The sequence below is a fragment of the Leptopilina heterotoma genome, unplaced genomic scaffold, assembly GCF_015476425.1.
Source record: "Leptopilina heterotoma isolate Lh14 unplaced genomic scaffold, ASM1547642v1 Lhet_220, whole genome shotgun sequence".
In the NCBI taxonomy this organism is placed as follows: domain Eukaryota; kingdom Metazoa; phylum Arthropoda; class Insecta; order Hymenoptera; family Figitidae; genus Leptopilina; species Leptopilina heterotoma.
The window spans coordinates 1069774-1095078 of record NW_025110938.1 but is presented as its reverse complement, the minus strand read 5'-3'; the positions used below and the strand labels follow the sequence as shown (position 1 = coordinate 1095078).

General features: G+C 23.1%; 2 protein-coding genes across 7 annotated transcripts in view; one reads left to right on the top strand and one right to left on the bottom strand.

The window, feature by feature from the left end:
- Positions 1-14428, top strand: part of LOC122502131 (dual oxidase maturation factor 1) — a 46139-nt gene extending 31711 nt beyond the window's left edge. For all 3 annotated transcript variants that reach the window (XM_043612037.1, XM_043612035.1, XM_043612036.1), the window contains 6 exons: positions 2204-2261; positions 2376-2510; positions 3022-3238; positions 6247-6458; positions 9916-10111; positions 14171-14428. In XM_043612037.1, coding sequence (XP_043467972.1) covers positions 2204-2261; positions 2376-2510; positions 3022-3238; positions 6247-6458; positions 9916-10111; positions 14171-14342 — 990 coding nt within the window. In that variant the 3' untranslated portion in view covers positions 14343-14428. The remainder of the gene's footprint in view (positions 1-2203; positions 2262-2375; positions 2511-3021; positions 3239-6246; positions 6459-9915; positions 10112-14170) is intronic.
- A 1168-nt stretch (positions 14429-15596) lies between these two features.
- LOC122502121 (dual oxidase) overlaps positions 15597-25305 on the bottom strand; it is a 58235-nt gene continuing 48526 nt past the window's right edge. For all 4 annotated transcript variants that reach the window (XM_043612024.1, XM_043612025.1, XM_043612026.1 and 1 more), the window contains 8 exons: positions 23989-24192; positions 23563-23875; positions 22902-23276; positions 20863-21080; positions 18505-18966; positions 18253-18408; positions 17631-17759; positions 15597-15813 (listed from right to left, as the gene is read on the bottom strand). In XM_043612024.1, coding sequence (XP_043467959.1) covers positions 15685-15813; positions 17631-17759; positions 18253-18408; positions 18505-18966; positions 20863-21080; positions 22902-23276; positions 23563-23875; positions 23989-24192 — 1986 coding nt within the window. In that variant the 3' untranslated portion in view covers positions 15597-15684. The remainder of the gene's footprint in view (positions 15814-17630; positions 17760-18252; positions 18409-18504; positions 18967-20862; positions 21081-22901; positions 23277-23562; positions 23876-23988; positions 24193-25305) is intronic.

Genomic DNA, 25305 nt, shown 5'->3' with positions numbered 1-25305 from the left:
AGTTTTATAATAATGTTTAAAAATAGATAATCCAAATCAAAAGAATTATTTCATAAACATTTGTTTAATTTCTTTAAATAATTTTTTTTTTATTTAAATTAGTTCGGAAAAAATTTTGTTTACTTTTCATTAGTTTATAAAATTCTTTTTTACTTTTTTCATAAATTTATATTTTCATCTTTTTTAAATATCGAATGTAAATAAAAGAAAATTTAAAAATATACAGGAATTTTTTTATTTTATCGTAAATTAAAGAAAAACATATTGATTTGAATAGAAAATGTTTTTTGATATTTATTTATTGAAAATTATTCAATTCTTGCGAAGAATTTTATGGAAAAATTTGAAAACAATCGAATTTAATAATTGTAATTAAATATTTGATTATTGAATTTTATTAAAATTTTTAGAAAATAATTACATTTTTCGAATTTTATTACAATTTTTATAAATAATTGAAAATTCAAGGAATTTTATTAAAATATTGAAATTAATTGAAATTTTTCAAAGAAATTCTTTAATTTTTCGAATATTATCGATTTTGTTAATAATTGTAATGAATAATTTTATTCTTAAATTTTATTAATATTATCGATAATTTTATCGATTAAAATTTTCATAAAATAATTAAATTCTCAGATTTCTTTTCAATTCTTATAAATAATTGAAATTCATTCAAGGAATTTAATTAAAATATTGAAATTATTTGTAATTTTTTAAAGAAATTCTTTAATTTTTCGAATATTATCGATTTTTTTATTAATTATAATGAATAATTTTATTCTTAAATTATGGATATAAAATTAAATTCTATTAAACAATTTCTGTAAGTTTATTGAAAATAAAAGTATTTTTAAATAATTTCCATTGAAAATTATGAAAATAATTTAATTTTACGAAGAATTTATTTTAAAACTTTTAAAAATAATCGTGTACAATTAATAATTGTAATTAATAATTTGATTATTGAATTTTACAAACTTTTTTTTGGAAAATAAGTGAATTTTCTCCATATAAATACAATTTTTCGAAAATAATTGAATTCTTCGGAGAAATTTTTTAGAAATTTTACTGGAAATAATTTGACAGTTTTTCACAATTTTTTATACAAAGAAATTTATCTGTTATAAAAATAATTGTATTCTTTTAAAAAATGTTATCAAAAGCTTTTGAGAATTGAATTTTTCAGAAAAATTATTTCACAAATTTAAAAAAATAATTGAATCCTTTCGAGAAATCTTTTTCAAGTTTTATTGAAAATAATTGAATTCCTGAGAAGAATTTTATTATTTACAAAAATGTAACTCAATTTATTGCGAAGAATTTTACTAATATATAAAAATAATTGAATTGTTTTTGAAGAATTTTATGAAAATATTAGGAAATAATTGAATCCTTTCGTGAAAGTTTATTAAAATTATTTTTATTGAATTTCTGCGAAGAATTTGACTATTTATAAAAATAATTTAATTGTTTTGAAGAATTTTATGAAAATATTAGGAAATAATTGGATTTTTTCAAAAAATTATTTTAAATAATTGAATCCTTTCGTGAAATTTTATTAAAATTGTTTTGATTGAATTCCTGCGAAGAATTTGACTATTTATAAAAATAATTGAATTGCTTTAAAGAATTTTATCAAAATATTAGGAATTAATTAAATTTTTTTAAAGAAATTTTTAAAATAATTGAATACTTTCGTGAAATTTTATTAAAATTGTTTGAATTGAATTTATGCGAAGAATTTTACTATATATATAAAAATAATTGAATTGTTTCGAAGAATTTCATTAGAATGGTATTGAAACATAGTTGAAGTCAATAAATGGATTTTGAATCTGAAATTATCCAAAAATTTGTTTTTGAAAATAAAAAATTTTGTAATTTGCATAATAATAATAATTGCAACAGTTAAATTCAATAAGTGGATTTTTTAAATTTTGAATCTGAAATTATCAAAAAATTTGTATTTGAAAATAAAAAAATTTGTAATTGGCTAGTATTAATTAAAGAATTAAAGAAATTAATTAATTAAAGAAAAAAAATATTAATTTGAATAAAAAATGCTTGTTGATAAGAAGGAAAAATACAAAAATGAAAACAAAGAGAAAATAAAAAAGAATAATTTTAAAGAAGATGAAGATATTTTTGTTGCTGTATTTAAACATGAGATGATGAGATTATTGTTAATGATACTTTACAGAAATTGTCAACATTTCTGACAGTCACGTTGAGCCTCTTTGTGGGGACCTCGATTCAAGGTTCGTAGAAATAGAAATTATGTCTATGCGCGGTTTTGTATTTATACGGGATGATGTATATATAGGTATATAAAAGTAAATGACCATGATTGCGTAAATGATTTAACATTACAGTTGCACAATATGGCTCGTCGTGGCATACGACCTCCGCCACTATTATCGGCTCCTTCAGCGCCTTCACGAAACAAAGGATGACCGCAGAAATCGGCGGGTACATCGGTCTGATGCACATCAACATCACTTACAGGCGTAAGGAATATTCACACTCTACTAATGACGATTCACGATTCACATTACAACACCCACAATTACACTATTAATATTCTCCTTTACTGATTGACCTCAGTCAATCCTTTTTATCGAATTTATTATCGATAATTTTCTTTTTTATTTTTATTACCATCTTTAGTGTCCATTATATTTTTATTATTCGATATTTCGTTATTATTTTTCGCTTTTTTTTTCTTTGTGGGAATTTCACATTAGAGCAAAATATTTCATTGAGGTTTCCTAGCTGGTACTTTTTGAGTAAAAAATTTTTAATTCATCTGTTACATTGTTACGTTTCTTGCAAAAATGTTACCAAACAATTCTCACTGCAACATTAGGATTTATTTATATTTTATGAAACTATTAAATGATTCCTTTTTCGGACAATAGTTACAAACGTAATTGCTGGCTAACTTTATTACTATTATTATTATAATATTTTCCTGTTTTGAATTTAAATTGTAGAATAAAATTTTCTTTTCTGCTATAGATACACCGTTAAACATGGATGTTGCTGATGTTGAGTACAATGAGAGATTTTTATGGAGAACTCCCTACGAGATGAGAAATATGTTCAAAGAAGCACTTGCTCGTGGTGCTCCGTTTCCTATCGTTTCACTCGTTGAATATTTCAGTTTTCACCAAGAGGGATTTTCTTGGGGCACAAAATACAGAGAAGCTGGATATTACGCTACAATAATGCTCTGGTAAGACATTAAAAGAAGTCAGCTTCTTATAAAAATTAAAACTGTTCTTTAAAATAATTTTCTTAGAAAACGCCTCAAGAACGCCTTTAGAGAATCTAAAGCAGGGAAATCAGGGAAAAAGTCAGGGATTTTTATTCAAAGTAATGGAAAAAAATTAAATGTTTAGAATTTCTGAGAAAATTCTGAATTTTTTATTACTTATAAATCATTTAATAAAGTACTTTTTTGAAAATTTATAATTTCAATTCTGTTGAAAATAGTTTCAATTTTTAAAATTTTAACGTATAATTCTTTGAAAGATTGAATCTTAATAAATAATAAAAATTCTTTCTAGAAATTCAATTATTTTCAAAAATTAAAAAAAATTCTCGTCAACATTTCAATTACATATATATTTATAAATAGCAAAATTCTTCACCAAAATTCAATTCTATTCAGGAATTTTTATAAAATTCATTGAAAAATTCAATTATTTTCAAAATTAATAAAATTCATCAAAGAAATTCAATTATTTTCAAAAAATGTAAAAAAAATCTCGTCAACATTTCAATTATCTTTATGAATGAATAGCAAACTTCTTCGCCAAAATTCAATTATTTCCAGAAACTTTTAATAAAATTCATTGCAAAATTCAATTATTTTCATAAATAATAGTCTTCATTACAAGAATTCAATTATTTTCAAAAGTAATAAAATTCAATTCTTTTCAAAAATTTTAATACAATTCACGTCAAAATTTCAATTATTTTCAAAAATTTTTCTTAATTCAATGATTTTTAATATTCTATTATTTTAATAAAATTTCCCAAAGCAAATCAATTATTAAACAAAAATTTTGATAAAATTCTACATGAACATTCAATTATTTTCAAAAAAAATTAAAAATTTCACTAGAATTCAATTATTTATAATAATTTGTTGATAAAATTGTGTATAACAATTCAATTTTAAGAAACATTCAATTATTCAATAAATTATCTATGTTTGTATTTAAATAATTGAATTCTCGTAGAATTTTATAATAAAAATTGATTTAAAAATTAATTTCAGTTAAAATTTTAGATAATTAATTTTTTTGAAAAAGTTTAATTGAATTTTATTAAAAATTATTTCAAGTTTTTATTTTTTAAATGTTTAAATGAAGAATTTCCGAATAATTGAAATTTCGTAAAATTAAATTGTAAACAAATGAATTTGTAAATTTTCAAGGAACTTTTGCAAAAATTATTAAAAATAATTGATAATTAATAATTGAATTATTTCAAAGAATTTTAATAAAATTTTTGAAAATAATTACATTTTTTGAAGAATTTACTTAAAATTGCATTAAAAATAATTGAAATCCTGCGAAGAATTTTATTATATTTTTTTTAAATAATTGAATTCTTTTGAGAAATTTGATTAAAATAGTAGATTTTGAAAATTTTTGAATTTCACGATGAATTTCATTATTTATGAAATGTAATTGAATTCTTGAAAAAAAATTTTGAAAATAATTACATTTTTTGAGGAATTTGTTTAAAATTGTATTAAAAATAATTGAAATCCTATGAAATATTTTATTATTAATGAAAATAATTGAATTCTTACAACGAATTTTATTACATTTTTTAAAATAATTGAATTCATGTGAAAAATGTTATTACTTGAAAAAATAATTGAATTTGAATTCTTGAATTAGAATTTTTTTTATGGTCCGGAAAAAAGTTAAAATTTTGTCTGGAAATCAGGGAAAAGAAAATTAAATTTTTGTAGCAACCCTGTAAAAATTCTTGAGGCGTTCTCTAAAAGTAAAAAATTTTTTTTATTATATTTTTTTTCAAAATATTTATACGATCACAAAACCATTTATGTTCACCAATAACATACGAAGGAAATTTGAGTACCACCTGAAATGGAAAGTCATACCTCATAAAATTCACATTGTTTATGACTCTCTGTCACATTATTAACAAAATTATTCTAGTGAAACTTTTTGAGTGAAACTCCGAGATAACTGCAACACACGTGTGCAATAAAAAAAATAATTCTTCATAAGTTATTGTAATTAAAAAAAAAAATTCTTAATTATCCATTGTGCTCTGCAATTATTGACAATTTTCGATAAAGTGCAATTGTGAAATAATCTCCTCACTTGAAACGAGAGAGAAGTTTTTTTTTCATTAAAACATTGGCTTAGACTTTCTCAGAAAATAATTGTGCGTGTTCAATATTATTTACAAGTTCCTCTTGCCTATGTACACTTTACGAATAATATTCTGGCAGGATGAATAATTTCCTTTACGCTTCGTTTAAAATTAATGATTTAAAATTCTGAATTACGTATATGTTCTTATAATTATACAGAAGCAACTTGATTGTTATCTTATCATATTCATACAACAGGATTTACAATAACATGAAAAAAATAGAGAAGGTTTATACGTGAGTGTAATTTATTGTAAATCACTCAACAATGTGATCGGAAAATTGATTATTATCATATCATGAGTGTAATAATAACAGGTGTCCCGATCGTGCATTACATTCTAATATAAACTTCAATCAATATTTTTTTCTTTTTGCTAAATCAAGCGCATAATGTTTATAAATCTTGATCGACGTACATAATCAGTTACAAATGCTATCCCTTATTAGTTAAAAGCCTTTGAAGTTCAATTTATTATTTTTTTTCTTGCAAAGCGTAAACACCTGCATAATAGAAAATCAAATTCGAATTTATCTTTGGAAATTTCAAAATTATTTTACTTTTCTAATTATTTAAATTATTTAAATGAATTAAATTATTTATTATTATTTAAATTAATTAAATTATTAAAATTATTTTAATTATTTTAATTATTTAAATGCTTTACTAACCGAATTACAACTGTGTTTTATTAAATTAATTATGTGAATTAATAATTATGAAAGAGAAACACTTTTAGAATAAAATGAAAGTAATAAATAAATTGGAAAATTACTCATTGTGTAATACTAATTATTCTATTATTTATTTATCTCTCAAGGACGAGTTTTGCATCGTGGATACTGATGAACCTTTTATTGATCGTGGTGCCCCGTTACGGAGCATACAGCATGATTTTCACTGGTGGCTGTTTGCTCTTTACAAATCTCATCTACTGGAAATTGTTGCCATCGGAACCATTGGTAGCGCACGTCGATGGATCCATTCTCATATTTAATTTCGGTTGGAATTATTGGCTCGTTCTAATCGCTGGTGAGTTTTACAATCTTTTTTTCATATTTCTTTAAATCAATAGCAAAAAAAAATTATTATTCTCAATATCGCAATTAATTCCAATTATTATAATTAATTCTAAATATCATAATTAATTTTAATTATTATAATTAATATTAATTAATTATAATAATTAAAATATGTGATTAATAATTATCAATCAATTCAAATCAGGTAAAAATATTAAATAAAAATTTCATTTAACATTCCATTTAATTTATTAGTGACCAAGTCGAAAAATATATTAATTAATGTTGTGAAGTTTTATTAATTTTATTAATTGAGAAAAAAGTGCAAAATTGAGTTTTTTTGGTAACATGAGGAAAAATACAAATTCACATTGAATAAAATTATTCAAGGACGAATTTAATGGTGCACATATCCTGGGGCAATTGAAAAGTGGAGGGGGAGACCCCTTTCTCTTAATCTTTTGATAGCGAGGCAATGTAAAATATGTAATCTATATTTATACGTAAATTATTGCTCCACACGTTTGAGGTATTCGATACATTGCGGTTTTAGACAATTATAATTTTGTTATTAATTTTTTCAAAAAAATAAGCAGCAGAAATAAAAGAGAATAATTAAATTAAACCGATAAATAAAGGAAATATTTTTTTAATTTCTAAATTAAGAAATGCATTTTATCATTCTGTGTGTTTTAATGCACAAAATATAATTTTCATTTAAATTGCAAATAAAAAGAAGGGTAATAATTATTAGATAATTAATAATAAATTAAATTATTATTACAATTTTTATTAAACTCATATAGTTTTATTATACTCATAATTTTAACTTTTTTCTAAAATAATATCTAATTTTAAAAATATAATTTACGAATGAAATTAAATACTCGGAATAAAAATCTATCTTTTTAATTGTTTTTAATTTATCTATTTGTAAATTTTTAGAATCTAAAAACTAATTTATTGAAAATCATTGATTTTTTGCGAATAGCCGGGAATAGCCGGGAATTTAATTTGATCGGAAAATAATAATAATTAGTTACCATTAGCTATTTCGGAAGGAAAATATTACTATTTGAATAGTCTCCACCCTTTGGTAAAAAATCTAAAATTATTAAAAATTATCAAAATCAAAAAACCGAATTTCTTAAAATTCAACATTTTTTCTTCTGCTTTATGGCATTTCGCTTCATTATTTTTAGGCTCTTCAAAAACACTTTACTTATTTAATAGTCTACACCCTTTGGTAAAAAATCAAAAAATATTAAAAATTATCAAAAATTCAAAAAACCGAATTTCTTAAAATTCAACATTTTTTCTTCTGCTTTATGGCATTTTGCTTCATTATTTTTGGGCTCTTCAAAAACACTTTACTTATTTAATAGTCTCCACCTTTTGGTGAAAAATTAAATTTTTTGAAGAATTTCTTAAAAATAATTTAATTTCTTTTAAATAATTTTAATTGACAAATTTTGAAAATAATTGTACAAAGAATTTTATCCAAACTTTTAAGAATAATTAAATTTTTTAGAAAAAATAAAAAAAAATTTTAATTATTGAATTTCTGAGGAACATTTTATTATTTCTAATAATAATTTAATTGTCTCGAAGAATTTTATCAAAATATTATAGGAAATAATTGAATTTTTTCGAAAAATTCGAATAAAATTTTTTTTAAATAATTGTATTCTCGCAAAGAATTTTATTATATTAATGAAAATAATTAAATTATTTTGAAGTATTTATTTAATTTTATTGAAAATAATGGATTTTTTTAAACAAATTGTTATTGAAAATTTTAAAAGTAATTGAATTTTATGAAGAATTTCGTTTAAGTTTTAAAATAATCGTGTTTATTAATAATTGTAGTTAATAATTTTATTATTTTTATTATTAAAGTTTATTAAAATTATTGATAAAAAATTTAATTCTGTTAAACAATTTTATTAAATTTTTCGTAAATAATAACATTTTTTCGAAGAATTTCTTGAAAATAATGTAGTTTTTTTTTAATTGAAAATTTTTAAAATAATCAAATTTACAAAAAATGTTAGGTATAAAAATCTTTGAGAATAATTGAATTTTGTAGAAAAATTTTATACTTTTTAAAAATAATTAAACACGTTCACGAAATTTTATTAAAATTGTATATATTGAAAATAATTGAATTCCTGAGAAGAATTTTATGAAAATATTTTAGGAAATAATTGAATTTTTTCGAAAAATGTGATTAAAATTGTTTTTAAATAATTGAATAAAATTCTTAATAAATTTAATGAAATTATTATTAAAAGTATAATTTTATTATAATTTTATTTTATTCATATTTTTAACCTTTTTTTAAAATAATAATTCTAAAAATATAATGACCTAATGAGATTAAAAATACTGAGAATAAAAATCTATTTCGATGCGGGCTTTGCATAAGTGGAGCAAATGCATATTTTTCAAAAGTATTATATACATACAAAGAAATATTTCATGCATACATGTAGATTTTCACTGTTAACTAGATGGAAACACGTGACATTATCTATGTAATTGTGTCTGGACTCTAATTTCAGTTTCATTTCACTCCTTCACCTCTAAGAGAAAAATTTTTTTTTAAGTTAAAGCCATGTTCATTACAACATTTGAATTATAAAATTAAAAAATTTACATGCGCATGTTTAGTTTCATATACGTATTTGCAAGGCGTATTGCTTGAGAAAAAAATGAGAATTATGTAAATAATTCGATAATTAAATTTGATAATAATAGTACACAGTTTATTGTATATTTGAATAAAAATATCCATATTCAGTTTTTGTATCGCTGACGGAAATATTATTGTTCACAGAGATCAGAGAAATTTGATAAAGTTCAATTTAAACATGAAACTTATTCTTCAGACTAATGTAGATTGTAGATAAATTTCTATTGTTTGAAATTCAATCAACATTTTTTTTTTTAATTTTCCTCCCCAAAAAAAATTTATAATTGAATTATATTTAATAATAGCATTGAATTATATTTAATAATAAACATAGGCTTATTAATACAGAATAATTAATCAATTTTGATTTTGAAGAAAAATCTCAAATGAAGATTTCCCTTTTGAGTTAAAGTGTCAGTGTGTACAGAAGCTGAGAAGTCGTATTTAATATGGGAAAGACTTTCACAATTTCACCGTTCATCCATGTCTCTTGTTACTCAGAATCAAGTTTCACATTCTCTTTCAATAATACTATTTCTTCTGAGGCATCAATCTTGACGTAATAATTTTTTTTCTCTCAAACCGAATTATTTAACAATCCTTCAAAAAGCTTTTCTCCTAATCACTCTGTTGTTTCATTGTACACGATAAATTTTAAATGGGAAAATAAAACCTGCAATTGGCATTTAATTTCGTCAAATCTCTTGTAATTATGGTCAATTTAACTGAAATTTAAAAAAAATTGTCTTATTTTTATTTCTTTGTTTTTCAGGTGTGACGTGCTTTTTCTCTGGAATTATAATAAGTGCGATTGAATTTATATTTCCACATCAATTTTCAACGATATTGGAAGTAGATTATGATACTCCGCATGATAGACACGTTATCATAGAAGAGAGTTTTGATACTAGGAATATTAGGAGAAAATTGTCGAGAAGGGAAGACTCGTTTGGTGATCGATTTCTTAGGTAAGAATTTTCTTTTTTAAAAAAGTTATTGCTTCTTTTGGTTTTGAGACATTAAATTTAACATTTAACATTGCTTTTTAAGCTTTTAACATTTTCGCTTAAACCCTCATGAAAGCATGTGAAACAAATTTTTTTTCATTGCTTCTCTTTTAACCAAACGAAGTTTTGTCGTTGAAATTTTGAATTTTTCTTCGTATTTTAAAATCTAAAAATTTTATTCATTTTTAAAGAACAATATATTCAAAATCGAAAATTGGATACAAGTACATATCCTCGGTTTGAAACAAAAAACGGGTATTAAGATATCAGGGAACAATGCAACATATCATTTTGCGGTTAGTGGTCCAGTCGCGGTTTTGAAACACTTTTTTAAACCACAAAAAGCCAATATTTTAATTCTGAGTGACACAGTGTAAGAAAAGAATGCTTTTTTCATATCATCTTGCTCGTTATGCACTTTTGCTTTTTTTGCACGGCACAAACTTTTGATTTTCTTCTTTCTTTGAGAAAGAAGAATATAATAAAGTATGCTTGCTATTGAACTTCACATTTCTGGTAAGTTTTTTTATTGGTTCAATATTATCAATTCAATTTTAATTTTATTTATTCGATTGCTATTCTTGCTTGACGCTTTACAACTTTACAAGGATTTAAATTATTTATATATTTTTTAATAAATTTAACTTAATAAAGACTAAAAGTATGATTAAATTATTTCAGGGTTGCCATAAAAAATTAATTTTGTTTTTCCCTGACTTCCAGATAAAATTCTGATTTTTTCCCTGACCCTGGAGAATATTTTGATTCACTCCAAAAATTATTAAATACTCAAAAAAATGTTCTATTACATCTATTCACGAATTTCTTTAATTGTAAAATTATTCAAAAACAAATAAGTAAAATTCATTTTTTAATCAATTTTTTAAAAAAACTTTCGAGAATTCAATTATTTGAATACATAAATAAATGATTTATTCAATAATTGAATATTTCTTCAAATTGAATTTTTATGAAGGATTTTATCAAAATTTTTAAAAATAATTATTGACTTCTTTCGGCGAATTAAAAAAAAACTTCAAGAATAAATGCAATTTTCTATCATTTTATTTAAAATTGTATTAAAAATAATTGAAATTCTGGGATAAGTTTTGTTATTTATTGAAAATAATTTAATTCTTGCAAGGAATTTTATTAAAAATTTTCTTAAAGAATTCAATTTCAGTGAAGAATTTTATTTGTTTTTGAAAAGAATTGAATTCTTGAGAATAATTTTATTAAAATTTCTTAAATAATTTAATTCCTGTAAAAAATTTTGTTCTTGAAAAGAATTAAATTTTTGGGAAGAATTTTATTAAAATTTTTTAAATAATTAAATTGCTTCGAAGAATTTTATTTTTTACGAAAATAATTGAATTCTTTCGAAGATTTTTACAAACTTATAAAGCATTTTATCAAAATTTTTGAAAATAATTGAATTCTCGAGATAAATTTTATTATTTATGAAAATAAATGATTTCTTGAGAAGAATTTTATTCAAATTTTTTTAAATAATGGAATTCCCATAAAAAAATGTATTATTTGTGAAAATAATTGAATTCTTAATTGTATTGAAAATAATTGAATTGTATAGGAAGATTTTATTAACTAAATCTTGTAAAGAATTTTGACAAAATTTTTTTAAATAATAGAATTTTTAAAAGAATTTTATTAAAATTTTTCGAAATAATTGAATTTCTCAGAACTATTTTTTTCAATTCTCTGAATATATTTGAATTGTTTCGAGAAACTTCATTAAAAAATGAAAAATAATTGAATTGGTGCGAAGAAATTTATAAAAAATTGTCAAGTAATTGAATTCCTGTGAAATTTTTATTACAATTTTGTTTAAATAACTGAATTCTTTTGGAAAATTTTATTAAAATAGTAGATATATTAGAAATAATTGAAATGAGGAAATTTTTTGAAAGTAATTAAAATTTTGCCAAGAAGTTTATTAAATTTTTTGAAAATAATAGAATTTCGGAGAAGAATTTTATTATTTACAAAAATAATTAACATTTTTACGAGAATTTAAAAAAATTTTTGAACATAATTAAATTTATGCAATTCTTTTAAAATCCAATTAATTTTGAAATTTTTAAGTAATAGTTATTTTCGTAACAAGGGCGGAAAATAGGTGATTGCGACGATGGCGAAATGAAGGGACCGAGGGGACACAATTTCGCGCCCGAGGCGAAGCCGAGGGAGCGAAAGTGTCCCCGAGGTCCCGAAATTTCGCCCAAGTCGTAATCACCTTTGCGCCCATGATGCGAACATAATTTTTTGTCCTAACTGCATGGAAAGTATGGCATTGAGGGCACGCACGATTAAACGCTCATATTAGTTAAAAATTAAGCTCTATATAAACATAATATCGAATGAAGTCTATAATGATAGAAGTTTTAAATTATAAATAAAAAACAATGTATTTTGGAAACATAGTATTTATTTAGGACGTAGTAATTAATAATTAAACAAAACTGAAACAAGAACTATTAAAATTGAAAATTTTGATAAATGAAATGGGAACAAAACCAAATGTCTCATTATTTTTTTAGACAAAATAAAAAAAAATTGCAAATTTTTATAGACAAAATAAAACAAGTTGAAAATGTTTGCAGTTCTATAGTCAACATAAAAAGAAAGTCGAAAATGTCGCATTTTAATGAAGAAAATCGAATAATTAATAAGCGGGCGCAATAGTTATTTTCGTAACAAGGGCGCAAAATAGGTGATTGCGACGATGGCGAAATGAAGGGACCGAGGGGACACAATTTCGCGCCCAAGGCGAAGCCGAGGGAGCGAAAGTGTCCCCGAGGTCCCGAAATTTCGCCAAAGTCGTAATCACCTTTGCGCCCATGATGCGAACATAATTTTTTGTCCTAACTGCATGGAAAGTATGGCATTGAGGGCACGCACGATTAAACGCTCATATTAGTTAAAAATTAAGCTCTATATAAACATTATATCGAATGAAGTCTATAATGATAGAAGTTTTAAAATAGAAATAAAAAAATAATGTATTATGGAAACATAGTATTTATTTAGAATGTAGTAATTAATAATTAAACAAAACTGAAACAAGAACTTTTAAAATTGACAATTTTGATAAACGAAATGGAAACAAAACCAAATGTCTCATAATTTTTTTTAGAGAAAATAAAAAAAAATTGCAAATTTTTAAAGGTAAAATAAAACAAGTTGAAAATATTTGCAGTTCTATAGTCAACTTAAAAAGAAAGTCGAAAATGTCGCATTTTAATGAAGAAAATCGAATAATTAACAAGCGGGCGCAAAATACTTTTCCGCTCGCTCAGAGGTAGGGGAAGCGGGCGGAAAATACTTTACCGCCCGCTGACGTCATACAAGCGGGCGCAAAATACTTTTCCGCCCGCTTCCCCCACTCCCGGGCGTAATGTGTTACTTTGCGCCCGCCTTAAGTGCCCGAAATGACATACTTTCCGTGCAGGTAGGACAAAAAATACTTTTCCGCCCGCTCGGAGGTAGAGGAAGCGGGCGGAAAATACTTTACCGCCCTCTGACGTCATACAAGCGGGCGCAAAATACTTTTCCGCCCGCTTCCCCCACTCCCGGGCGTAATGTGTTACTTTGCGCCCGCCTTAAGTGCCCGAAATGACATACTTTCCGTGCAGGTAGGACAAAAAATATTTATTAAATAATTTTTAAGCAATAATTTTATGATAGTCCTTCAAGAATTAAGTTATTTAACAAGAAATTATTGTCAGAAATAGAAAAAATTGAAGGGTTTGTATTAGAATTGGTGGTAGTTTCATATTTTATGAGTCAAACAAAAAAATCAACAAAATTCAGAGTTTTCTTATGAATTCTAAAAATTTAATTTTTTCCAGTACTTTTAATAAAAATCCCTGACTTTTCCCTAATTTTCCTGACCGATTCTAATTTCCCTGACTGTTCTCTGAATCCCCTGACCTGTGGCAACCCTGAATTTAATAAATTATTTCTTCAAATTTTAATAGATAAATGCTTATTTTCTTGCAGTCAATTATCGACAAAGTTGAATCATGATAAACGAGAAGATACCGAAGGCGTTATAAATCGTGGCTACGTGTCACACGAATCATCTGATATTACTGAAGAACCAGCAAAAAATAATAATTGGTCTTATTCAATACCCTCTGCTCAAAGGCGACTTGTCAGAACAAGTTATTAAAAACAACAAAGTATTTCTTTATTTATCCAACTAAATTGTACAAAAAATAATACATCAATAATTTGTAAATATAAAAATAAACACTTGCCATAGTATTCTTATATAAACTGGATATTTTTTCCTATTTCTATTTCTAGATTCTAAGAAATATTTCTCTTGTTCTCCTGATAATTTTCGTTTCAAAAACGTTTATATTTTAAAGGATAAACTCCAACAGAAATCCCAAGTAGAAAATTTGTCATGGAGAATAAAAATTATGCGCTGATGTAATAATTTAAAAAATCCGACTAATCTTATCATGTTCTCATGATACCTGATTTGAAAAATATATCAATTTCAGTGCTGTTAAACTAACTATTAATAATTTCTCGCAAAATTTAAAGAATACAAGCGTAATTATTAATTATTAGCGTAATTATTTTTTTAATGCTTAATTATTTTATTTGAAAGAAACTATTTTTCGCCATCGTCTGTAATATCGCTGGACTATCAAAATTTATTCACGCGACTTCCGTTTCAGATTTTCTTAACCTACTCATATTCTCCTATTACTCTTCCTTTCAAAAATTTACCAAGGATGAATTTGAAAGACTTGAATATTACTTTATCATCTTTAAAAATACTAAAATCACCTTCGGTTATTTTGTCACATCTAATATTTTTTAGAAATGATACTTAAAAGGAGAGTATGAAAGAGGTATATGTTCAAAAGTTAGATTTTTCCGCGCTAAAAAAAATAATTTAAAAAAAAAAATAAATAAATAAAAATAAAATAATAAAATAATTTTTTATTAATTTGATGAAAATAAATTATAAAATCAATTATGATGTGATAATGCTTTGATTTATTGCTGATGATCTTAATAAGTTATAAAAGCGCTGCATTTATTTATCAATTCACATTCTTCTCGAGTTAAAGAAGAAAAACTTAATTTTTCATTGTCGTTTTACAAAAATTATATAGATATATATTCATTATTTATAATATTACTTAAAATATGAAATTTAAATTGCTTTTTTCTTTTCTTTAAAAATCATAAATAAGAGATGTTCAATCACACTCATTCTCACGTATATTTACAATTTTCAACAAGACTTTAAAAACAAATTTAATACTAGTAGTGATGACAATAATAATAATAATAATAATAATAATAATAATAATAATAATAATAATAATAATAATAATAATAATAATAATAATAATAATAATAATAATAATATAATAATAATAATAATAATAATAATTATAATTATAATTATAATAATAGTAATAGTAATAGTAATAATAAAATACACTTTAAAAATAAACTAATATTTTTTTTTAATGTCCATGTGGATCTCAGCCAAAGTTCTCGAAGTGATGAATAAAATAAGGTAATTTTCGTCCTTTATTTACTTCATCACAGGCTGACATCACACTTTTTGTTAATGGTCGGGGTCCACAGCTAAAGACTCCAATTTTACTAACCTGTCATTAAAAAGAAAAAAAAAATCTATTACTGTTAAAATAAACGAAAAGAAATATTTGAGTATATTTACGAAATCATGAATTTTCATGAATTTAATTAATTAAATTATTTAAATACAAAGTAAGAAAAATGAGGTTGAATTCTAGACTGTTTAGTATAAATATCAAATTTTAAAATATTTAAGAATAATAAATATAAATTATAATACCTATAAGAAATAAATTTGATATTTCAAATTAAGAAAAGCAGTTAATAAAATTAAAAGCTAAGGTAAAAAATGAGAAAACAAATTAAACGGTAAATTAGGAGACAAATTAATAAAATAATTAAAAAATTAAGAAAAAAAATTTGGACTTTGGTTCCTTTTTTTAGAAAAATGAATTTATAAACATGTGTTTCCTTCGGATAAAATATCTTCTTCAAATTAAAAATTAAAATGACCCAATTACCATAATATAAAATTCTGAAAGTTATTAAGAATAAATTTGTCCAGAAATTCCGGAATAAAGATTAGGAAATTCTTTCTAATTCAAAAATTTTCATTTACAACTAAATCATCTCATTTACTCTCAAATGTATTAAAATTTAAAATTTTGACGAGTATTTTTAAATATTTTTCACAAAAATCTATTTAATTTTAATCTAATTAAATCTTAACTAAAATTTAATTTTATTAATTTCAGGCTTCGCACTGATCTACTAAAAACTACTATTTACTCCTTTTTTTACGATTAGCTACTATTTGGATACATTTTTTTAAATTTGTGACACTACAACCTACTTTTTCCTATTTTTGAGAATTTTCACAAGTTTGAATTCGCTAATAGTTGAAATAAAAAAATTATTTTTGCAAATTTTAATAAAATTCTTCTTAGAAACAATTAGGAAAATTTTTTATAAAATTCTTTGACACAATTCAATTATTTCAAAAATTTGTCGAAAATCTTTTGCGAGAATTCAGTTATTTTCACAAATAATGAAATTCAAATATTTTCAATATCTATTATTTTATTTATTTATTTTGAATTTTGATATATACAAATTTATATATTTCAATAAAATTTCTCAAAAGAATTCAATTATTTATCAAAAATTTAATAAAATTCAAATAATATGAATAATTAAATTTCCACACTAATTTAACTTTGCGAAATAAATTAAAGGAATTTTTTTGAAAGAAATCAATTATTTAAATATTTTAATAAAATTTTTTAAAATGAAATTTTAATAAAATTTTTATAAAATTCAATTATTTTTGTAAATAATAAAATTCTTCTGAGAAATTAAATTATTTTCAATACAATTTTAATAAAATTCCTCTAACAGGTTCAATTATTTTTAAAAATTGCAATAAAATTTTTCTAAACAATTCAATTCTTCTCAAAAGTTTTTAATAAAATTCTTTGTAAATTTCAATTATTTTCTACATTTCCAATTAAAATTATTTAGAAAAATTACATTATTTTTACGAAATTTAATGAAATTTAAAAAAAAATGTAATTATTTACAAAAACAATTTTCAAGAAATTTTTTCAAAAGAAATCAATTATTATTTAAATATAAGAAACATTTTTGACTGAACTAGTAGCTACTTTTTGATATTTTTTTTCAGTCTGAAAGACACTTTTTGCTAATTTTTTAAAACAAATTATCGAGTTCGAAGCCTTTAATTTAAATTAAATTGATTAGAATAATTTACTTTGGAATAAACAAAAAAGAAAGAGAGTTCTTTAAGAGAGAGAAAAAAAAGAAAGTGGTGAAAAGTAAATAATACTAATTAGTCCCTTGAAAGGGGGTAAAAAAAATCTGTACTCACGTAACTATGTTTCTTTTGCACAAATTTCAAGAAGGACGTCATGTCAGGCCGACCAAAGTGATTAATCGCTCTGAGTCCAGTGAATATGCTCTTCTTAGACAGCCTCTGGAAATGATTCTCGCAAATGTACTGCAAGCAGAAAATAGACAATTAGAGAATTAGAGATTGGATTTATAAGCTGGCCGAGCAACTTCCACAACAGTTGCGCCGGCTGCGGTCAAAATAATTCACCTGTTTAAACAGGACAATTTATTACGCTATGAGTTAAGAGCGACATTTGCTCGGACTTGTCAGGATTCTTTGAGAGATAAGTTTCCTTAAAAAGTGAAAAACAACGCAACTCGTTTTCAGCAAAAAAAAAGAGAAGAAATGAGTAAAAAAAATATTCTCTTTAGTTTTAAACAAAAAATTCATCTCCTTCTACCCTTTGAGTTCATGACTCAGAAATAAAATTTAAAATCTAAACAGGAAATCTTTATCTGAAAGAAACTTAACATTCCTGAAATCTTAATTTTTTTCTGATTTTAATCAAAGAATTTATTATAGGGAAAAAAAATTGCAATGATAAACTGGTAAGAAGAACTAAAGAACTGTTAAACAAAGAAAAAAAATTTATCCTTACCAACATAGTAGTTCTTAAATCGAACTTATGAAAGAATTGAGTAATAAATATGTGAACTTCAAGAACGTCCGTCACGTCTTTACGTTCCACGTCTCTCAGAACGTCTATGAACCACTCAAAGTGCTTGTGTGATGGACAAATCCACAAAAAGTAGACCTAAAATAAAAGAATTATTAACATAAATTAATTTTTTCTGTAAAAAAAATTTAGCCTCTTTAATTAAAAAAATGAGAAAAAGTAGAGGAAAAGTACCTTTTTGCAAGCGACGCCCGAATATCGATTAGTGGAAGTTCCAAAGACAAGATCATTGAGCATCGATGCATAGGGAGTGACCCCAATTCCGCCACCGACCATCACGGCAACTTCGAATTTGTACCAATCCTGATTTCCTCCACCAAATGGGCCCTCAATGCGAATTTTCGGTCGTTCCGCCTCTGGATTATAATTGCAGGGATCAAAATAATTGCGCAGCTTCCACGTCCACGGTCCTTGGGCCTTAATATGACACGAGAGGAAATTCTCATGTGGCGCTGAGGTCAAGGTAATTGAATGAAATTCATTCGATTTAATTGACGTGCACGCCAATCTCACCCATTGTCCTGACAAATATTTCAAGTTCGGTGGTCGGTAGAATTTTATTTTTAACACGTCCGATGGTAAAAGATCCGTCTCAATTATGTCCAATGCCATACATTTTGTTCTCAAACTCACCACCTGAAAATAGAGCAAAATAAAAATGAATAATTTTTTATTTCTTTTTAGTCACTTTCCAATTGCAAATAATTTTTTCTCTTTATTCGGGGCTCGAACTAGGTACTGGATTTACATCCAGTAAAAGTTCGTAACTTTTCTTGAAGTTCGTAAAAGTCCGTTTTTTTGAAAAAAAGATCCATAAAGTTCGTAATTTGATTAAAAAGGACGAAAAGTTCGTAAATTGTAAGTAAAATAATAATAATATAATAATAATATATTTTTTTTATTCGAAATTTTTTAGAAAAATTACAAATTGCAGAAATTCAATTATTTACAAAAGTAATAAAATTCTTCGCAGAAATTCAATTATGTTCAAAAAATTTTTTAAATTCTCATCAATATTTCGATTATTTTTATAGAAATAATTAAATTCTTCTCCAAAATTCAATTATTTTCCAAAATTTTCGTCAATTCAATGATTTTCAATATCTGTTTTCATAAAATTTTCCAAAAGAATTCAATTATTTAAAAAAAAATTTAATAAAATTCTACACAAACTTTTAATTATGTATTTTCAAAAAATAATAAAAATTTCACAGAACTTTCATTATATAAAATTTTTAAATAATAAAATTCTTTTTAGAATTCAATTATTTTCATAAATAATAAAACTCATTGTCCAATTTTTATTATTTTTAATACAATTATTTTAATCGAATATCTCGAAAAAATTCTTAAAAATTTTATTAAAATTTGTCATAAGAATTCAGTTACTATTTAAAAATTTATAGATAAAATTCTTTATGAGAATATTCAATTTTAAGAAACATGCAATTCAATAAATTGTTATTTTTGTATTCAAATAATTGAATTCTAGCAGAATTTTTTCATAAACATTGATTTAAAAATGGATTCCAGTAAAAATTTTAGATTACAATTGAATTTCAAAAGCATTAGAGCGTAAATTTTTAGAAATAATTGAATTTTGAAAAGGTTTCAGATTAAAATCTTTAAAAATTTGAATTTTCCATATTTTTAACTAACAATTCTGTGTACTTAATTTTTTTTGAGAAACTTTAATTGCGGATTTTTTTTTAAATTATTTAAAGTTTTTATTTTCTAATATAATATTTAATTGAAGAATTTGCGAATAATTGAAATTTTGTAAAATTGGATTGTAAACAAATGAATTTGAAAATTGTCAAAGAACTTTTTCGAAAATTATTAAAAATAATGGAAATGGATTTATAGAAAATGTTTAGTTAAAAACACGAAAAAAAATTCAATTTTGTTAAAAGTTACAAATAATTGGAAAAATTCAATTATTTTCAAGAGTAATAATATTCTTCGCAAAAATTAAATATTGTTCAAAAATAATAAAATTCTTCTTCGGAGTTCAATTATTTTCGAAAAATAATAAAACTCATCGCAGAATTTTTTTTTTTATTAAAATTCGTCGAAGAAATTCAATTGTTTAAAAATTTGTTGATAAAACTTTTTATGGGAATTGAATTTTAAGAAACATTCAGTTATTCAATAAATTATTTATTTTTGTATTTAAAAATTTGAATTTTAGAAGAATTTTCTAATATATATTCATTTAAAAATGAATTTCACTTGAAATTTTAGATAATAATTGAATAAAGCAATATAGCGTGAATTTGTAAGAAATAATTGAATTTTGAAATTAATTTTTTTGAAAAAGTTTAATTGATTTTTTTTAATATTATTTGAAGTTTTTATTTTCTAATATTTATTTAATTGATGTTTTACAGTTATGAAAAAAATTTATAATTTTAAGTAGAATGTTGTCAGTAATTGGTCCGCAAAGTCTGTATTTTTAAATACTTTCACTAGTTCGAGCCCTGCTTTATTATAATATAATAAAAAAAAGTAAAAAGAGAAAAACTCATTTACCTTGTCGAGAACATAAATAATCGCTGGTCCAATGAAGAAAATCCAAAATCTCGGCTCGCCTGTCAATCTCGCGAGTCCGTGAATTATGCACAAGGCGTAAAGTACAATGTAAAGACTATGAGTCATCCAGAAAAATTTGTAAGCCTTCTGCCGAATTTTCGGATGTGCAAATACAAAAATAATTATCATGATGACAAATAATAAAATTCCCGTAAGACCTGCAAGCAAAGAAAAAAAAAATAAATTAGAAATTGTAATTCTAAATTATTTCCAGTATTTTTTTTTCCTCTCTTTTTCTGTAAATTATTTATTGTACTTGAATATAATTTTATGTCAATTGAAAGGTAATTTAACATTCTTGCGCTTTTTTATTATTAATTGATTTAGCGCGATTATTGTGATTTACTGGATAAAATTATCGTTACGCAATTTTTCTTGCTCTCGTCAATTCAATTATCAAGAATGCGACAAATCACCGAGGAATGCAATTTATTTCTTTTAAATTAACTTCCAAGTACTTTATTATCCAGTCTTTGGCTAAATTTGTTCAAAAATTTTCTCTTCTTTTCTGTTTATCTAAAAAAATTGACACTTTTTTAAAAATATTTTTCTTTTAAAATTCCTTTCCTCGAATTCAATTTAATAAAATCTATCTTCTATATTAATAATCGTTTCGTTTTCTAACTTTTTTAATATTTCTTCTTTTCAAATATTTTCAATTTTAAAATTAATGTATTGAATCATTGAATTCTTGCAAAGAATTTTATCAACAAAATTTGAAAATAATTTAATTCCTTCGAAGAATTTTCTCAAAAAATTTGAGAACAACTGAATTTCATCGAAGGATTTTAGTAACATTTTTGAAAATCCTAATTCAATTCTTTTAATGAATTTTTTTGAATTTTTTTACAATTTTCTAAAAATAATTTAATTTATTCAAGGAATTTTATTATTTTATTTTGAAAAATTTTACTATCTATAAAAATAATTGATTTGTTTTGAAGAATTTATTTAAATTTTAGAATTTAATTGAATTTTTGCAAAGATTTAACTAATTTAAAAAAATAATTGAATTCTTTGAAGGATTTATTAAAATTTTAGAAAATAATTGAATTTTTGCAAAGATTTTAATATTTAAAAGAAATAATTGAAGGATTTATTAAAATTTTAAAAAATAATTGAATTTGTGGAAAGATTTTATTATTTAAAATAATAATTGAATTGTTTCAAGGAATTTATTAAAGTTTTAGAAAAAAATTGAATTCTTTAGTGAATTTTTATAGAATTTTAATTGAATTTCTGCAAAGACTTTACTATATTTTTAAAAAATAATTGAATTGTTTTGAAGGATTTATTAATATTTTAGAAAATAATTCAATACTTTTGTGAAATTTTATCAAAATTTTGTTGAAAATAATTGAATTTTTGCAAAAAATTTTACTATTTATAAAAATAATTGATTTATTTCGAAGGATTTATTATAATTTTAGAAAATAATTGAATTTTTGCAAAAAAATTTATTATTTATAAGAATAATTAAATTCTTCCGAAGAATTTTTTTATTAATGAAAATTGAAAATAATTAAATTCTTGCGAAGAAATTAAAAGTTTTGAAAATATAAACAATAATAATTAATTATGTACTTAATAAATGAATTTGGAAATAAAAAATTTTGTCATTTTCCTAATAATAATAAATTGAACACAACGTTCAAAGTAATTGAAAATTAAAATTAATTTTAATTTAAAGTTAAATTCAAATGAAAATTGAATTAAATAAATTTTAATTTAAATTCAAAGCAATTGAAAATTGAAATGAATTTGAATTTAAAATTCAAAGTAATTGAAAATTGAATTGAATCTTAATTTAAATTAAAAGTAATTGAAATTGAATTTGAATTTAAATTCAAAGTATTTGAAAATTGGATTGAATTTCAATCTTAAATTCAAAATTATTGAAAATTGAATTGAATTTAAATTTAAATTTAAATTAATTGAAACTAAAATAAATTTCGTATTTTTTATGTGACAATTATCACCTGTTACTGTTTGAAAGAGCCAGTACGTGATTGTAGGCCGCGCGTCGCTGGCGAAATTAATTTCACTCGTTAGACATTGCAAATTGGCTATCGGCTGCGTTGAGACGTGATAAAAATTCACGATATGTCCAACGGTGTGTAGAACTGAGAAAAAAAGTGCCGTGCACGCGGCAATTTTATGAAATTGAATATGCGAATCCAATGGAATATATTGTTGTATCGAGAATTCCTTTAGTTTCGTTATAAGATTCCTCGACACAGTCAACAGGAGAAGACTATAACAAAAAGATAATGCGGCCGCCGATCCTCTCGTTATTGCGATTCCAACTCCCATTATGTGCCTCAGGTCCATGTGCTCGGTCATGAATGAATAATCTAAAAAAATTCAACGGAATCTCATTAATATTTCATGCACTCTAAATTTAACTCAAATTAAAATTTATAAATAATAATAATAATAATAATAATAATAATAATAATAATAATAAAATATTAAAAATTGTAAACTGCATACTGAACAATTTTTATTATTTTATTCATATTTGATAAAAACTATTTTTATTATTTTATTAAATTTGATAAAAACTACTTTTGTTTAAACAATTATTAAAGAATAATATTTTTTGTTCACTTTTAATTAATTTCACGTTTTTTTACGTACGTATAAATCTTTCGACGAAAAGTGCAATCGTCACGACGTAAAATATAAAGAGATAGAAAATATTTTGTCGATTTTCCTCGAGAAATGTCGAAATTCCATCCCAATGTTTACGGAGCCACGATTTTGTTGCCTCGAGTGGAAAATGATCCATTTGAAAACTCGTCATTCGCGCAACATTTGTCGACGTATCGAGAAAATTTTGCTTTGCCCCTTTACAATCCAGTCCGATTGCAACAAAATCGCCTTTGTATTCTTTCATTATTAATTTAAAGTCGTTGTAGGTCAAGTAGTCCTTTCTCTCCAAACCTGCATCCTGTTGCAAAAAAAAATCGTTATGTAGTAAATAAGCATTTAGATAATAATATAAATATTTCAGTTTTTATTATTTTTTATTATTAATAATGGTATAGAAAATATGGAATTTACTTGGAACATTCCATTGATTAATTTAGTGACGTTGTCGTCGGATAAACTTGTGGTGCATGCGATTTCCACCAAAGACCTCAGCATTTCAGAGAATTCCTCCTTATCGACGACTCCGTTACTGTCTTTGTCGCACATGTCGAAAATAATTCGCAACTTGTCATCAGTTTTACCTCTCGAGAAAAGCAAAACCGTGTCTAAGAATTCCTGCGCAATTTGCCAAAGAGAAGATACATTATTTCTTTTTTTATTCAAGACAATTTTGTAAAAGAATAAATTATTCGCTATAATATTGACATTAATCGCTAATTTAAAACTAAAAATAATTTACAAAATTTGTATTTCATTTAACACTAGCAAATATCACGCGCGGAACGTAATATTCAATTTCTTTTTATTATGCAATTTATAAAAAATTTTTTTATTTTGACATATTGATTTTTTAATAAATTTTTGCAAAAATTAAATTGTTTTTAACAAAATTTCAAAAAAATTGACTAAAGAATTCAATTATTTTCTAAAATTTCAATAAATCCTTTGAAACGATTCGATTATTTTTTTTAAATATTAAAATCTTTGCAAAAATTCAATTATTTTCTAAAATTTTATTAAATCTTTAAAAACAATTCAATTATTTTTTTTAAATCGTAAAATCTTTGTAAAAATTCAATTACTTTCTAAAATTTTAATAAATCCTTCAAAAAAATTCAATTATTTTTTTAAAATATTAAAATCTTTGCAGAAATTCAATTAATTTCAATAAAAGTAAATAAAAATTCACCAAAGAATTCAATTTTTTTCTAAAATTTTAATAAATTCTTTAAGACAATTCAATTATTTTTTTTAAATAGTAAAATCTTTGCAAATTTCAATTATTTTCTAAAATTTTAATATATCCTTCAAAACAATTCAATTATTTTTTTAAAATAGTAAAATCTTTGCTGAAATTCAATTAATTTCAACTTCAATAATAAAATATTTAATTATAAAGTTATTAACAGACACGAATATTTGACAAAATTCTTTGCAAGAATTCAATGATTTTTAATACATTAATTTTAAAATTTTAAATATTTGAAAAGAAAAATTATTAAACTGCGAACAGTTTAACGGAATACAACGATTATTAATATGTATTTAATTTAATTTAAGTTAATTTAATTTAAGTTCATTCAATTTAAGTTAATTTAAGTTAATTTAATTTAATTTAATTTAATTTAATTTAAATTTAATGCCCAAACATTTAACGTTTTTGAATAAGAATGAAATACAATCGATTGAATATTAGAAATCGAGACGAGGAAGTTTTGTTACCAACTT